Source organism: Ambystoma mexicanum, chromosome 7q (assembly GCF_040938575.1).
Source record: "Ambystoma mexicanum isolate Mex_15411 chromosome 7q, UKY_AmexF1_1, whole genome shotgun sequence".
In the NCBI taxonomy this organism is placed as follows: Eukaryota; Metazoa; Chordata; class Amphibia; order Caudata; family Ambystomatidae; genus Ambystoma; species Ambystoma mexicanum.
Window position 1 is genome coordinate 1,122,592,914 of NC_090941.1, and position 16,917 is coordinate 1,122,609,830.

The 16,917-nt window shown below is 45.2% G+C and overlaps 1 protein-coding gene across 1 annotated transcript in view; it reads right to left on the bottom strand.

Annotated features, from left to right (window-relative positions):
* LOC138528206 (pepsin A-like) overlaps positions 1 to 16,917 on the bottom strand; it is a 118,911-nt gene that overhangs the window by 90,302 nt on the left and 11,692 nt on the right. The window contains exon 3 of the mRNA XM_069639663.1: positions 6,341 to 6,458. Within this exon, the coding sequence (XP_069495764.1) occupies positions 6,341 to 6,458 (118 nt within the window). The remainder of the gene's footprint in view (positions 1 to 6,340; positions 6,459 to 16,917) is intronic.

Sequence of the window (16,917 nt, forward strand, 5' to 3'; positions counted from 1 at the left end):
GTGATGGAGTGTGTAAATTAGTGGGATCCGCTTGCTGTGTTTTTGCACCAGATTCCTCCCCAACCATCTTCAAGGCAATACAGAATCTGCACGTCCTTAGTTCAGAAGTGCATGTTGCCGAGGGAAACTGGGATCTTAGCGCTTGGTTCTGGGACTTCTTGCGAGGGAATTCTGTTGTTTCTTTGCTGCTGTATTCAGTGTCTACCTAGTATATGTTCGATGCTAGGGGGATGTTGCGCACAAGCGATAGGTACGATAGGACATAAAGTGTTTGCCCCAGATAAAACTTCCAAAGAATATGTGTTGAAAGAAATTCTAGCGAATGACCTAATGGCAATAGATATTTCCGACAGTGATTCAGGGTGCATGGATGATGATGCATGGAGTTATTTGCAAGGAGATCAGAAGTAGTTTAGCACTTGGCATAGGCCAAAAGGAGGGTTTGTCAAATAAGAAAGTATATTGTGCCTCCTATTACAATGAATATATGTACATTGGCCTATGCAAAGCTGCTAACAAATCGCTTGCAAAGAAATCTGTGTTGCAAGGTCCTGACCTTAAGATCAATGTAAGCCGCCATTTCAGATTAATCCGCCATTTTAGGTTTGCTTTGTAGAGTCACCCTGTGAGTTAAAATGGTGGCTGATATAATTCCGAAATACAACATGGCCGTCTTGACCTCTGCATGTAGCTAATATGTAACTTGCTTGCAGGCCACTGGTTGAGGTCGTGAACTGAGACCTTGTCCTTCGTTGACCTGTCTGTAAAGGATTACTCGTGCAATGAAACTAATCCATGAGCATATGTTAAGAACAATGTATTCAAATACTGAACAGAGAACACTTGTTTAACTACATTGTATTAATGTTTGAGAAGATCTACGTGGGAAATCCCAGGACACACAGTTGCTGTGTAGGCTTGTTGATATATGTATTAAAAGCAAACCAGTTACATGTGGATATGCAAACTAGGCATGAACCCTAGATCATTAATGTATTAGAGGAATATTAACCCCAAGTAGGGTTGGACATCGTGTTCGCAAATAGTATAAAAGAGCCATGAATTCTAATGTACCGGGTCTCTCACTGAACACACTGAACCACGCTGAAGTTCGCTGTGTTGCACTGAGGGCCGATAGCTATCTGATTTTGCTCTGTTCTTCGTAACTGAATTCAGTATAAATTAAAGTACTTTGTATGTTCCTTTGTAACCCGTGTCCAGTGTATTTCCTTTTGGGGTACTCAGCCTCGATATTTTTGATTCTGTTTTCACAAAGGAAAGGATCCTGTTGCTCCACAAACTATTTGCACTCACTCCTTTTCCAATGGGGTCCCTCCCCTTTTCCAATGTTGGGCCACAAAACTACGTGCGGCTACCAGTAAGATGTGCACCATGTGACCCTCTTCTCCTGCATCTTCGTGCTCCACCTCCACCTCAAACAGCAACAGGCTTGGCGATAGGTCCCTTTGTATACCGCCCAGACCCTTAAGCCATGACAAAACTTCTTTCAAATACCTCTGTATGTAGGAACGCATTCCCATACATGAAAAGAGTCTGCCTGCACCTCTTTACATTGCCAGCATCTCCAATCCACCCCATGTACATTTTTTCTAACTGCGCCGGCGGGTACTGTCAGCAGTGAATTATCTTATTCTATATTGCAGGGCCCGCATGGATTTCCTGACACCCCTGCAGATGGATACCCATGTCTGCTCACAGATGTCTATTGCCAAGTCCATTGCCCATTTATTCCTAACTGGTAGGCATTCTGAGAGGTTGGCACACTTCAGTTCCGTGAATATTCTCGCTATGTATCCCTTAGTCCCACTGCCCTGAACCAGGATCCTTTTGCAAGGCGTTAGCTCCCTGCAAAAAAATCTCTCCCCACCTAGAACTGGTAATTTCCCCTTTGAGTTGTAAATAGCGGAAGACCAAAAGCTTTGCTATACCTAGGTAATCCTCTACCCTGGCAAGAGGCAGAAACTAACTGCCCTCCTGTAGCTGACCTGCCCTTGATAGGCCCGCCTCATGCCAGGTCTTGTAGTGCCCTGGTTCAGCAGTCGCACCCACATACATCTGAGTGGCGATGGCCATGAGGAGAGCCATCGAGTGCCTCCCCCCTCCCTCCACACTGCCCAAAATATTGCCAGCACAGGGTGTGTCAGCACTATTTGGGGTATGTCTTTTTGCGGGACCCAGAACCATTCTCCCAGCGTGATAGGCGTCAGGAGCTCATTATCCATGTGGACCCAGTGTTTCTCTGTGTTCGTATCTGTATGGTCAACTATGATCTGCAGTTGTGCCACTTTATAGTATACCATCAGATTGGGAAGACCCAATTCCCCCCTCGTCCCCGGACTGAACCAATGTTCCGATGCCACCATAAGAAACGTATCAATGCCCTTTGGATCTTGGCCAGGAATGGGGATGGGGCCACTATTGGGAGCATTTGGAATAAAAATAGGAACTTGGGGAGGACTTTCATCTTAATACAATTAAGACAGGCCGCCCATGAGAGAGTGAGCCACCCTCACCGATGCAGGTCTATCTGTATCTTGTCCCAAAGTGGGATGTCATTTTTGTCAAAGAGATCCGTCATTTCCCTTGTGACTTTCACCCTCAGGTACCTGAATCCGTCTTTTTGTAGCTTAAATCCCATATCTTTGAGGAGGTCCCCACCTACCCCCATTCCATTCCCAACCCAGAACACCACTGACTTCTCAAGAGACCCTGGAGGAGTGCAGGGACCGATGTATTTGGTTTCATAACAAAGCAGAGCACATCATCCGCAAAGAGGCTCACTTTGTATTCTATTCCCACTAAGCAGATTCCGCTCACTTGGGAGTTATTCCTTACCTCTATTGCCCACGGTTCCATCATTAGCGCGTATTGCAGGAGGGTAAGGGGGCACCCCTGTCTGGTGCCCCAGCTCAAGTTTATTACCCTCTAAACCCCCCACTCTTGCACAGGGTGCTGAATACAGGGCCTCAATCCACCCCATCCACCTCGCCCCATACCAATCTTCCCCAGTATCCCCCTCACCAATGCCCAGTTCACCCGGTCAAAAGCTTTTTCGGCATCCAGTGAGAGGAGCACTGCTCCCTCTCTCCTTACCTCTGGGGCCAGGAGTATATGTAGAGTTTTATGAATGTTATGCGGGCCCTGCCTATTCTGAATAAACCCTGACTGGTCAGCATGCACCAACTGTGGCATGAGTACCTCCAACCGTGGCACCAGTATCCTGACAAATATCTTGGCATCCGTATTCAATAGAGAGATGGGGTGGTATGAACCAGATACATTGGGTCTTTACCTTGCTTGGGTATAACCGCGATAAGTGCGTCCAGGAAGGAGGCGGGATATCTGCCAAAGTTTGGATTGAGTTGAAGAGTCTAGCCATGGATTTCGCGAGCAGTTCTTGGTATTGTTTATAGAAGGCTGAGGTGTAGCCTTACTCCCCTGATGCCTTCTCCAATTTTAAGTGGGTTATGGCCTCCGATACTTCCTTCCAAGTAATTTCTGACTCTAAGGTAGCCTTATCCCCATCAGTCATGCTTGGCATTGGGAGCCTTCCCAGGTATTCCTTTATAGGCGCGCCTTTATCTCCCGGCGGCTGCTTGTAGAGGCCCTCATAGAACTGAGTAAAGCATTCAGGGATGTCTCCCTGGTCTACCAAAAGATCCCCCCTGGCATTCACACGCGTGTCATTCTTCTCTCTACCCTTCGCTCCTTTATTCTGTTGGCTAGTGGGGTCCCTACTTTATCGCCCCTCTTTTAGTAATGCTGTTTGGCGTAGCACAGTTTTTTCAAAACTTCCCCAATCAGGAGTGCATGCAACTCCTGTCGCTTATAACCCCTCTTTGCCAGTAACCCCTCCCGGTCCACCCCCGGTCACGTAAACTGTGCCCTCATTGCTCCAAGGTCCCTCCTCAACCTCCCCTCTATCAGCCCTCTCTCCCTCTTCTTCCGGGTGCCTTCCTGTATAATGAGGCCCCCATTTCCATATTTTAATATATTTTTCGCAATCTAAATAATCTAAGAGGGGCGGTGGTGTGAACGTGCATCCCAACAGAATTATAGAATGCCACAAAACCTCAGCTGCTTCACTTTGCCTTACCAATACATATTTCTGTTTGTTTTCTATTTCTCTCACTGTCGTGACTGTCGTCTAATGCATTTGTCTGGCCATTATTTCCCCTCTAAGATTGTGACATGTTTGTCCTCCTATTATGTGTAAATGTCCCCTTTTCTACAATTCTACTATAGCAAAGTTGCTTCCTTTGTTACTGTGCACAGTTTGCACCTCGATGTTAGATCCTGTTACATATATTTTGTCATTGGTTATTCTCAGAAACTCACCTGTCTCTTTATCTGCTACACATGAGGCCCAGATGTCATGCAAGTTAACACAGTGACGGGCCCTCTGTGCGGTTCATGCCACATGTTAGAGAGACTTCCGTCCGTAGTTTGTACCTTCTCTCACATGTGGGACATTGGGCAGACCATGTGCACTTGAGGAAATACCAGAAGAGGGCTTTCTGACAGTATTAGGTTTTTGTGGATTTATAATTGTGAAACCACATTGTCCTGTAACATAATTATTTGAATGTTTGTGTGATTAAAGAATCTGAGTTAGAAGGAGGTTTATCAAAGGTTTAGCCTTTGAAAAAGTAAACATAACATTGCATTAGGTTTTGGATATGAACATGTATAGGGTCTCTTTAGTAGTGCTTTGGGAAACCACAGTCAGTAGGAAACTGTAGTATAATGATACTATAGACTAGCTCCTATCATAACACCGAAGTTATGTTGTGTTGAAGTGAACATAGCAGACCCTGAGGTGCACGCATTGGATATTTAATCGCAAGACCAGACATGAAACACCTTTATTGAGATCTTTCTCTCACCCGGTTTATCAGGATGAAAATATCTGAGTTAATGGTAAACAGATTGTCAACAGACTCTGAGATATTATGGCAGAAGAGTTTGGCCTCTTCTAAGACTTGTGGAAGAGCTGTTGGCCAGAGTGTTTATCATATCAGAGAGGGTGAGAATATGGACAAACCAACTGATTGGATGAAATTATGCAATTGAACAAACATTCCCCTGTGGACTTTAGAAGAAGAAAGGTTGAATCAGCATGGAGCTATTATTTTTAAAGCTTAATAGTAATTAAAGGCATGAACATAGTCTGTGTTTGGATAATTTGAGATTCCAAAACATTTGTATGCATCTGGTGCATACGAGTGGTCCCAAATGGTGCATTTGAATAATAGCCACCTCAGTAAAAGTTACCAAACAGAATTTAGAAACGTTACCTTAGGAACAAGACGCTATCAGGAAATTGGTTCTTTTAGACATTGGGCATCATTACGAGTCCGGCGGTAACACTGACGGTGCTTCTTGCGGGCTGCCACCGGACTTGCAACACTTCACTGGAGTCTGACATCCGGTGCCACTGGGACATTACACGTCCCGGCGGATTGGAAGGTCAGGCTTTGGTAAATGTTAATCCTGATTCTCATGGAGCCCGATAGGACTCCATGGGAGTGGAGAGTCGATGTACCGGTACTGTTGCTAGTGGTGCACGTGGTTCCGTGGAAATGACTGGTGCCTTTTGCCCGGCAGGTCTGACCTGCTGGGTGAAATGGCCCCCGCTCGCAGGGTTGTGTGTCGGTCTGGAAATGGGTGCCAGTACGGTCCGACCGGCACCCATATTCCGGACTGCCACACTCGTAATGACCCCCATTGTTAAGAAACAATCAGATGAGATAGAGGAGAAGGATGTTCAGCGATATCTACTAATAATGAGAGGATTGAGAGGGTGAAAATATATATATGCAAACTTCAAACCACAGGAGCACAATGGGCCTGATTCACAGACCTGGTTCTTTGGGATTGCACCATTATAAAAGGCTTCCATGAATCAGGCCTTTAGAGTGGATGAATGCCCAGAGGCGGAAGAGGGGATAGTACGAAGCAGAAAAGGAGAAGAAAATGAGGCAAAGGATTTTTGATGATCAAGAGACATGACCATGTTGATCTAGAAGAGAACTCAATTGGTTCCTTCATAAAATACAACTTAAAATGTGTGTGTCTCTACGACATCATACATTACCAACAACATCATAGTTTTAAAGGCACCTTCTACCTTCAGGTGCCGACTGCTAACATTTTGACCGAACTAACCCAGTTTAGAGACCCAACATTGAGGCTCTAACTAAAAAGAATTGAACCTTTAACAAAGCACCATACATTGAAATTGCTTGCATTTTAGGAATACTATAGTCTTTTCACCACAGCAGTAATACTAGATTATTCACACACCCAAAATACTCACAGCAGACGCTACTGTTGCAGGCGACTGATGGGACCCAGAGATTGGATGAGCCGGTATCAAACATCACAAGAAATTCCTGACGCGGGGTTCCAATATAAATTGTTCCTGCATAATAATTCTGTCGGATAGCAAGCACAGGAATTAGACAATTGTTGTTATCGAGGATATCATTTGAAATATTTGTTTTATTTTATTTTAAATGACATGGTCTATTGATATTCATACAACATTGTAGAGAGGCCTCATTACCAATGGGTGAGCAGTCAGCACAGACCTACTAGCATAAACCCTCGGCTGCCACAAAGGCCTTCTGACCGAGCGTATTGCCCAGTTACAGCACAGTGGGTTCTCTCACCTACTGGTTGCATGTCGCTTGTCTAGCTGAGTCTTAACATGGCGAGGTGTCAACCATGGCTTCCTTACTCCTAGGAAGGATTCCAGGTGAGTCCGATGCCATGATGAATAAGTTCACAACAAGGATTTCTACTGTTAAAAGTGCAGCCCTACCTCAGCCAGAGGTTTGCTATAATGAGGCGATATAACCTTTCAGTGGTAGCCCCGCACCCAACCTGGGGCCAGAGCATAGCAAAGATGCTTAATGTGGGTGTCTTCGTTGCCATTATGGACAGAGATCGCATACCCAAGTTAAATCGTGATTAGCTCCCGAAAAATTAAAAGATGCAGGTGCAAAGGACATGATAGCTTACATTTGGTAGGTGGGATCCTGCTCCTCTTGTCTGAAGTGTGTTTTCAGTGTTGATTATGTGGACATAAAGAAGATGGAGAATTGACTGCAGCAGAGAGGAATGGTAGCAGCGATGCTGAATGTATGCCTATGTTTATTTTTTTTCTTTTAAAGGTTTTCAGCTCCCTAGTTTTTGAACCATGGGTGCGAATGTGGGTTCATGAGCACCATGGGGCAAGGGCAGCAGCATTATGGAGACAAAGGCAGCCGAGGCACGGGCGCATTGATCTCCGGATACTCCGATCGTGGGCAGTATATCTACAAATAAAGCCCACATTCTTGACTAGCCTTATTGGCAGAGAGCCCCTTCCCGGTATCTAAAGGAGGGTCATAGCACCAGTGCAGACATGGTGGAGACCCTATTTGACTGTAGCAAAGGCCTGATAAAAATGCAGTTACCAGTGCAGAGGATATGGAGTTAGTGTACCCTTCTGGGAGAAAGAAATGACCTGGAATTGACAAACCTTTCCTTCACAAACAATGTCCTAATATTTGTTAGGGGATTACCTCTCCACCACCAATCATGGTACACAAGAACCTGTTATATGATAAGGGCCAACAATACGGAAAGAGGAAATTCAGAGGACCAGCCCTCTCACACCTAAATGCTAACCTATGGAACACCATGCCCAAAGAAATAAGAACTAGAAAAGACCTCATCACCTTCAGGAAAGAACTACAAACCTGGTTATTCAACAGACAATGACTAGCACAAATGAGCAATGGAAGCAAACACATTGCAGACAAAAGGTAACACACCAAGGGATGCAGTCACAAATAACAGTGGTGAAATCAAGGAGAATGAGAACACCCCACCGCCCACATTCCCCACCTCCCCCAGCCATGCTCCACAAGCAAAAGACACACCACACACAATTTATGCATTCAAGAAAGCCCCCACATGTAACACATTAAATAGAAGCATCAGTCTAACAATTACTCACCCACATAACTAGTGTTGCCCAGTCATGGATGAAGTTTGATGACGACAGAAGGATGTCACAAAGAAGATGTATGAACCTATGCTTAAACAATATGAAAATACTTAAAACTGACAATGTAACTGAAGCACTAAGAGAAACATGCACCTAAAGATGAAGTAATCATGAATATAAGAAGATGAAATAACGCGCTAACCAATAACTGTAAATATGCTGTAATGCAAGGGACATAGAAGCTTGATATTATATGATTGGTTATTTATAACACTCCTAATACCCGGGGTTTCTAAGCGCGGACCCGGGGATCAAACCTGTGTTGCTCCGTGTCGTCTTGCTTCCAAGGCGAGCGCGGTGCCCCTGAGCTATCCTCCCAAGACGAGGTTCCTAAAAAGAGGTACACATACAACATTTAGGGCGTCCATTGAAAGAAAATCGACGACGGCCTGTGTGAAGAATCAATCCTGCATCAAAAGACGAGCATAGGATTGCAAATTGAAGAACAAAAGAAGAAGCTGTCTTCATGTGTACAATAAGGGAGTGCCTTGGCTGGGATCAAGAGGCTATTTCAAGAGATGGGCAAGGCACAAAGCGAGTCAAATGAACGACCATGTGCAAAAGACATATTGTGGTTACGATTAGGAGAGACAAGGACATTTGTAAGTGCCAAGAGTTGGACAATCATGAGGGCAAACGCCTTATCAGGTCAAAACCAGACAGATCAAAAAAGAGCCTCAAACCAAAAGAACAGTCACATTCCCATGGTTGCATTGTCCGAACTGTGGGTTTGGAACAAAAGTTAATGTTGTACACCCTCCGAGAACAGTAGAAAAGATAAAAATCCATACCTTCGCCACCTGGGATAACTTGATTTACACCTCAAGGTGTCCGTGCGGAATGCATTACATAGGATACTCGAAGAGGCAGCGGAAATGTGCACTATTCTATCTATAAATGTTTTGTTTTGTGTTTGTTGTTATGTTTTTACACTTTGCACTAGTTTTTATTGGTTAGTTTATACGGGTTGAGCCCTGAAGGCGAACAAGTGTCCGAAACACATTAGCAAGATTGGGCCTATGTATAAATACTGCTTCAACTCAAGATTAAATTGAACTGCGTTAATTAATTGATGTGGCGTTCTTCTGAATGACTTAAGCCGCAGCAGAATTAGGACTACATTCTTGACTACAGAAGTAATTTGAAGCCAAAAGAGTAAAGCAAGAGCGCATGTTTTTTTCAAAGGTAACACTGGAATTTGTTTATGTATTCTACAACTCCAAGTATTTAATATTTATAATTTGAGTATATGAAGAATGATGTGTTTGTGAAATAGTTTCAGAATATAATACAGTGATGCCCACATGCAGCTTTTTTTTGGCATTTGTTAATGTTGACATTCAGGGCAAGCCAGTGTCGACAGAGAAAGGAAATGGTGCTAGAAGGCGACTATGAGGGGCTAATGATAACACCCATTTAAGGATCAAGCACACAGGATAGGAGTGATTATACCAATAGGGAGATGTATGGCGACTAAGATCCTTAGGATAGAGTGATTCAATGCTAATGGCCTGAATAATTACATTAAGCGTAAGAAAATACTCCAAGGTCCAGGCTTGAAAGGCGTGGATATAGCGCTACTGCAAGGGACACACCTGCTTAAGCCGGTGGCAGAGAAATTGCAGAGGGGTTGGGTGGGAAGAGCGTACCAAAGTAGCCAGGGAAAGAGGTGTGGGGTTGCCATCTTGCTGCAGAAGTCGCTGCTTGTCGGAGTAAAGAAAATATGGTTGGGCAGTGAGGGGAGACTAGTGGCAATCAAGCTACATATAGGAGAGAGGGCACTAATAGCAGGGTCCACACATGCCCCCAAGAATGACAAACAAGCATGTCTCTCATCTCTTTCCAGAACCTGGCAGAAATAAGCAGAAGCCAAATTTGAATAGGGGAAATTGGACCCCATCCGCTAGATCCGTTTGTTGTGCTTACTCAATCCAACAGCTGGAGAATATCATTCCACCCTCTGTGTGCTGTCGTCTCCAGAGAAAGAAGTGGAAAAAGTGACCCTGCTATATGAAACATGTAGCCGCGTCATATGAGACTCCTGCTGGCGCTGTGAAGTGTACCATTTGAAGTTAATCATTATTTCACCAAAAAGTAGGCCTATTCCCTCTTTAGGTTGAAGGTCACACAATATGAGCAGGGGGTTAAGGCGGGGTAACTTTTAGCGACTCAACGTAAGCAAAGCGAAGAGCAAAGTGGGATCGCCAAGATTAGATACAAGGGTACAGACAGGTATGTGACAGATCCCAGTGCTATAATGAAAGAATCCCACAGGTTCTATGAATCCCTGTATACTGCTAGCCCCCGATAGAGAAGGCGACAGAAAGAGCATTTATAGAAGCCGTCCACAGTTGGCCTCGGAAGATTAGATTTCACTAGGTAGCCTGATATGGCTTCAGGAGGTGAGGACAGTATTGCCGGAATGAGCAATGGGAAATCACATGGTGAGGATGGTCTGCCCATAGAATTTTATAGCAGACCATTATAGCCGAAACTCGAGTCGACGATATCAAACTCAGGCAACCTTCCATCAGTATCTGTGCTATGAAGGAGATGAATGTAGACATGCACTGTACTCCACATATTAGTGTCTTGGTGCACAACGCAGTGTGCACTCAGCAGAGAAATCTAAATTATGTCCAGTCATTTAAAAGAGACATAGGATCTTGGGTTTCAAGACCAATTGTAAAATAGATTTGGCAATTAGCCACATTGCTGTTCACTTGTTTGATCATCGTTGTTGTGCTGTGTGTATGAATGGTATGGATGCCGAGTGTGTGAGGGAGAGGAATGATTGAGATTGTTTTCAGGGTACCTTTCAGGTTTTGCAATTTCTTTGTATGACATTACTCAATACATGTTTTTTTTATCTTCAATTAGCTGTGGCATGACTTACGTTTAACTAGAATTTGTATAGGGTATGATCAGTGTTTGAATTCTTGCCCACCCCCCCTTTTAATACCCTATCCCAATTGTAAGCTTTAGCCATACCTCCCTGTTTTTGCCTCATAGAATTTTATGGGACAGGGGTATACAAGTGGCTGAAGTTCTGACCAGTATGTTTAATGCAGTTGAAGAGGAGGGGGCGCTTAGAGTAGAGTTAAATGCAGAAATGAGGTCCATCATCCATAAGCCAGGCAGAGATCCCCGGCTTTGTAGTAGCTATTGACCAATTTCCCTAATAAATACGGGTGTCAAGATATTAGAAAAGGTGTTGGCTACAAGACTTAAAAAGTCATCTCGAAATGAGTCCATGAGAGCCAAGTACACTTTGTGCCAGGAAGACCAGCGAAGGAAAACATGCCATTGCTATTGCTCGAGCTCTGGCAGGAAAGGAGAGGAATGCAAACAAGATAAGTTCCAAACGGAAGAACTTTCACAAGCTCAAAGAATGAGCCAAACTGTCTAATATTAATGATCCTCCATTTGGAACCTATCTTGTTTGAATTTATCTCATAACCCACATGCCAGTGTTGACTGTTATCTCCTCTGCACCTCAAATGTATTGAACGTACTGTTTGCCATTTCACATTATCTCAAGTTAAGGAAACACCCCAAATAGGAGTGCATGGTGAACACAACTGTAGGAAAGGAGAGGAAGCCAGCCACAAATCTGGCTTTTCCTGAACACTGAGAAAGCGTCTGACCGGGATGAGTGGGAGTATGTGCTCAGAGTGCTAGAGAGGTTTGGTTTGGGCCAGGATTTCATGAGGAAAGTTTAGCTTCTCTGCAGTGCGCGGGTGGAGTACGGTGGTTGTATGTCAGATTATTTCAGTATTACCAGGGTGACATGGCAGGGCTAGCCCCTCTCCCTCCTACCTTTCATCCCAGCACTTGAGCTGCTTCCTATGGCAATCCGGTTAAACCCCATAATTAGATGGTTAGACACTCAGGTCGAAAAACTAAAAGAATTCCTGTACGCAGACAATATCATGCTGGCATTACCAGAGCCTGAGCCTTCGATAGCAGAATGGATGCAGGTGATTCGTACCTTTTCCTCCTTCTCAAGTTATAAAATAATTTGGGACAAGTGTGAGGCGATGCCCTTAAATGACATCACATTCAAGGATAGTATTAGGGAACTCAGCTGCGTTGGGTGGAGGTACGCCTTAAGTACCTGGGGGTATACCTGAACGGGAGGCTTAGCAGATGTCATCAGGGATAATGCAGAGCCAGTCTGGTCCAAGACCCAATTGGAATGTACAAGTTGGTCATTTGTTGAGTTTCTCCTTATGGAGACGTGTTCAGATAGTGAAAATGGTGGTAATTGCTTGTATGAACTAAATAGGTGGCATATTGCCTTTGAAAATCCCATCTGTGTAAATGAAAAAAGATCACTAAGGGAATACAATCCTTTATATGGGGCGGCATGTGACCAAGACTGAAGATTGAGAAGCTATACGCGCCCACACAGGCGGGAGGCCGGAGACTCCCTAGTGCAGAACTATATTATCTGCCCAGCAGCTCTGGCAGGAGGCTGTGTTCCTTGCAGGGTGTGAGCCCAAGCCTGCTTGTGTAGTGTGGGAACAGGAACTCAGTCATAAGACTGGGATGGCTCTGGTATTTCATGAGAATAAGAGATAAGAACCGCCCTGTTCTAAGTGCAAGTGTGGCGGCCTGGGTGAGGGCCACGCTCTACTCAAAGTGGACAGAAACTGACAGCTAGAGGCTCCCATTTGGAACAATAGGAAATAATTGAAGGTAAGAGGGAATAATCTCGTCTGGATGAGATGGGCTCAGGGAGGCCTGACACGAATAAGGGACATACTTGGAGGGGATCAATGTTTGAGTTTCTGCTAGCTCAAGTGCAGGTCTGGGATAGCAGAGATCGAGGAGTGGAAACATCGGCATCTGACACACTGCTTGCAGGAGAGTTGCAGGGCACAAAGAAACCTCACTGAAAGGTTCCCCAGTCACCACTCTGCTAAGAACATGGAAGAAAGAGCCGAGGCTTGTGAGAGCGCTGTATACTACGCTGAAAGACACGCTGCATTCTGAGGAGAGTAGGGTAGGCATTGTGAACAGGTTACACACACTGCTGGGGGAGCAATTTACAGAGGAGGCACCACAAAGCATGGTCTACACCTTAGAGAGAGTAGCAAGAGAGGCAAGGCTTAAACTGATGCAGTACAACATATTGCAGGGCTGGTGCTGGTCTCCAGAGAATTAGGGGTCGCTAAGCTTGTACACAAGTCACAGTGCTGGACATGTCAGGCAGCTCCTGGGGACATTCCCCACATTTTATGGTTCTTCTCAGCGGTACAAAAGTACTGGACTAACATTTGGAATAAATCCAAGATATGATAGATTAGGGGCACCCCAAAAGATCCAAAACTCTGCATGACACGGTAGACAAACAATGGCTGAACACAGCCCTCATGCTGTCAAAGCAGGTCATTCTAAGGCTATAGAGGTTTGTCTCATGCCCAATGGGCACCTCGTGGGAGCACAAGATGGTTAATACACAGAGCAAGGGACAAGGAAGCCAACGTTTTTGATCTCTGGAGAATTTCCTGCCATTCATCTAGGAGAGCGATGGTGGGGTACAACACAGCCTGCTCAGGAATGGTGTATGGGCAAATAGAAGGACAGTCATGCGGTTCTGGATATGGATGTATTCCACTAAGGACGTGTCATTCAGAAGCCGATGGCCCTGAAAGTCACATTGGTTAGGGTTGGTTTATTATGGGTTTTTTTTCTGTTGAGGTGGTGGAGCTCTAATACTCTCACCCAGGGGGTCTGTAAATCATTCACTTCATGGAGCTCAGAAAGTGAAGGACAACATTAACTTCTGGCCCCTTGCAGAGCAAACAGTCATGCACAAGGAATTCTGGGAGCGACTATGAAACCCACAGGGCCTCGTGAATGACCAACCTGGAACTTGTAGGGCTCAGTAGTGAAGTGGTTGGATTAGAAAATTAAGGTTACTTAAGACTGGGTCCTTGGATGACAAAATGGAAGGGTAGTCTGTGAGGGAGTCAAGGCGCTTCTTTGGTGTGGGCCCCTGTTTGCTTTCGTGTGCTCACTGTTCTCTTGGTGAGTGTGTGGGGGTATTTCTTGCAAGGATTCTTTTGCCACTGACTGCCGGGACAACGAGTAATAATTATAAGAACGATCATTTCCACAGAGTGATGCGAAAGCAAGTATCAAATACTGATGGTTATCTGGTGTGATGTTAATGAACTTTCAAATGGGATTAATTGGATTCGTTTTCATGAAATTTAATACATATTTTATTTACCAAAAGAAAGAAAACAAGTGTTTTAAAATATACCGGCACATTTTTAAAGGGTCCCACGCACAACACTGGGAAAAAAGGGCAGTTTTCAAAAAAAATATCCAAGGGCAATTTTGTGGCTCCCCATAGAATGTTTCTACCAACTCATGCATTTTAAAGTGAATTAAACAGCCCTGTAAACAAATCTGAACAGATCCCACAAGGCATTGAAAATAAGTCTACTCAAAGGTTTAAGGAATTTGCAAAACTCATTACAACCAGGATCAGTGGGTTCCCCTCTTACACTGGAGTAAATGACCTATTCTTCTACTGCAACAAGAAAACAAAAACTATAGACCCTGCAAACACCACCCTTCCTTGGGCTTCTGTCATTTCCCTCCCAGAAATCACGCTGGATCAGAAAAAGATCTAACAAAAACTGTGACAATGTCAAAGCTGGTAGTGTGTGCAAAGACTCACATTGCTGGCAGGTTGTCGAAGAAGAACATTTGAACACCCTTCCCCCAGCGTTGACATGTCCATGAACCTCCTCACTCGAGGCAGGATAGAAAGCCACATTCCAAGAAATAACTACCAATTGATATGATATGATATGGCATTTGTAACGCGCCTATACACAAGTGTTTCAAGGCGCGACGAGGCAGGGAGGGGGAAACAGGGGGAAAGACAGACAACGATCCTACTAGGCCAGGTGTCATTCAGATTACGCAAGTGCAGGGGTAGGGGGAAGGGAATAAGTGCAAGGGGAAGGGGAGAGGGGGAAGTGCTGAACCGGGTAAGTAGAATAAAAAAAATATATATAATAAATAGGGGCCAGCTGGTGGCAAGTGCAAGGTAAGTGCAGACAAGTGCTGGGAGGGGGGGGGGGCTGTAAGGGATGCAGAGACAGTCCCGCAGTGCAGGGGTTGCCAGGGAGGCAGTGCAAGTGGAGAGTGGCTGGGCCTCTTGTAAAAACATACTAAGTCAAAAAACGATTGACGCCTCAGTGGGATCCAACTGTTGTCCCATTGCCATGGTCAAAAGTACTTTCTCCATAAAACACAGTAATGGTTTCCACCAACAAATGTAACCGAATCTACATATATACCAGCACCAGGCTGACAGTGCTTGAGCAGAGAACATACATCAAACATGGGCGCATTTTAGAGAATGGTACAACAAGTGGCTGAGACAGTGATGACCCAACATCAAAGGGGATTGAGTTGCAGTGTAATGACCCAGTGCTGGTGTCTTGTTACACACTGAGGGATAACATAAGGATAGTCACTGTTTCCATGTGCCTTGGGAAGGGGCAGTGCTTACAGAGAGGCATGGCATAAGAGGAGTGTAATGGGAGAGAGATCTTGGGGAGTGTGGAGAGACAGGGCTTAAACCACAGGGATTTGGCACAGAGACTTCGGTTTTCAGAGGCCCAGTTTCTCTGTTGGGAATATTGCATCAGTTTCTGAAGTATGAAGCGGATGTTCCTCGAAGCTGGCGCCTATGTCTTACTGTGGTTTCTATACAGGTATAAGATGACCATGATCCACATGGCGACCTGAGATGTGATCTCTTCACATGAGATTCCAACAAGGTATGCTACCGCTGGGGCCGAACATCGGGAAATGAGGAGGGCTGGAACCTTATGGCGTCCTTGGTGTCTGTGCTGACACATCCCAGAGGGCGGGTGCACATTGCTTACCTTCTGTTTGCTGCTGAAACAAGGCAATCCTACGATGAAGCAGAGACTTAAAGAAGACTTGCTCCTAGGGAGTCCATACACCAAAAGCACAGACATGATCCTCTATGAGCACCGCTACGCACCCTCTCACTAATGCGTTCCCTGACACTACTCCAGGTGTTCATGCAGAGACTGAGCAGTGGGACCCTACCCTGCAAACATGCAGAAGCTCACGCAGCCAACACAAACATTGACACTACCTGGGATCCTGATGTAGCAATCTGCTTTTCCAGAGGACCTCGTGCACCATCAGAGCACCCTACCAGCAAAACAAAGCTCCCCGGGCCTACAAATTCCCAGGCTCTGGCTGCAAGCCTGGAAGCCATCTGGAGCACTGTGAATGGCTCCCAGAGGGACGTGCGACTGTCTAGAGTGGACCCTCTGCACCAGATGAGTGTCTTGCTTACAAAACAAAGCTTCCTTGACGCTATACAACCCCAGAACTCTTGCTGCAAGTCCGGAAGCCACTTGGAGAAGTGTCATTGGTTCTCAGAGGGTCATTTGACCTTTGCTTTCCTTTTTCGGCATTCTCTGTTCATCCTGCCTGGACGTATTCAGCCAAGGGAAAAAGCAGCAAAGGACAACTCCCTTTTTGGACTGGAAAGGGCAGTGGGGCCGAGCACTTGCTAAAGCCAGGACTTCACCTACCTCACCCTTTACCTGACCTTTCCTTCCACCCATTGACTTTCCATTTGCAGTGGAACATTTGTTGCTTCACAGGATCACAGGACCAAGGAACATTGCTGTTTTGATCCTGTTAACTGTCCTTTGGTTTCTAAAGCCCCATTCTAGCCCAACCCGGAACTTACACCTCCATCTTTACCGCCAACCATCCACCCATTCACTTCCCACGGATCCACGCCCCCTCTCGCTTGTGGG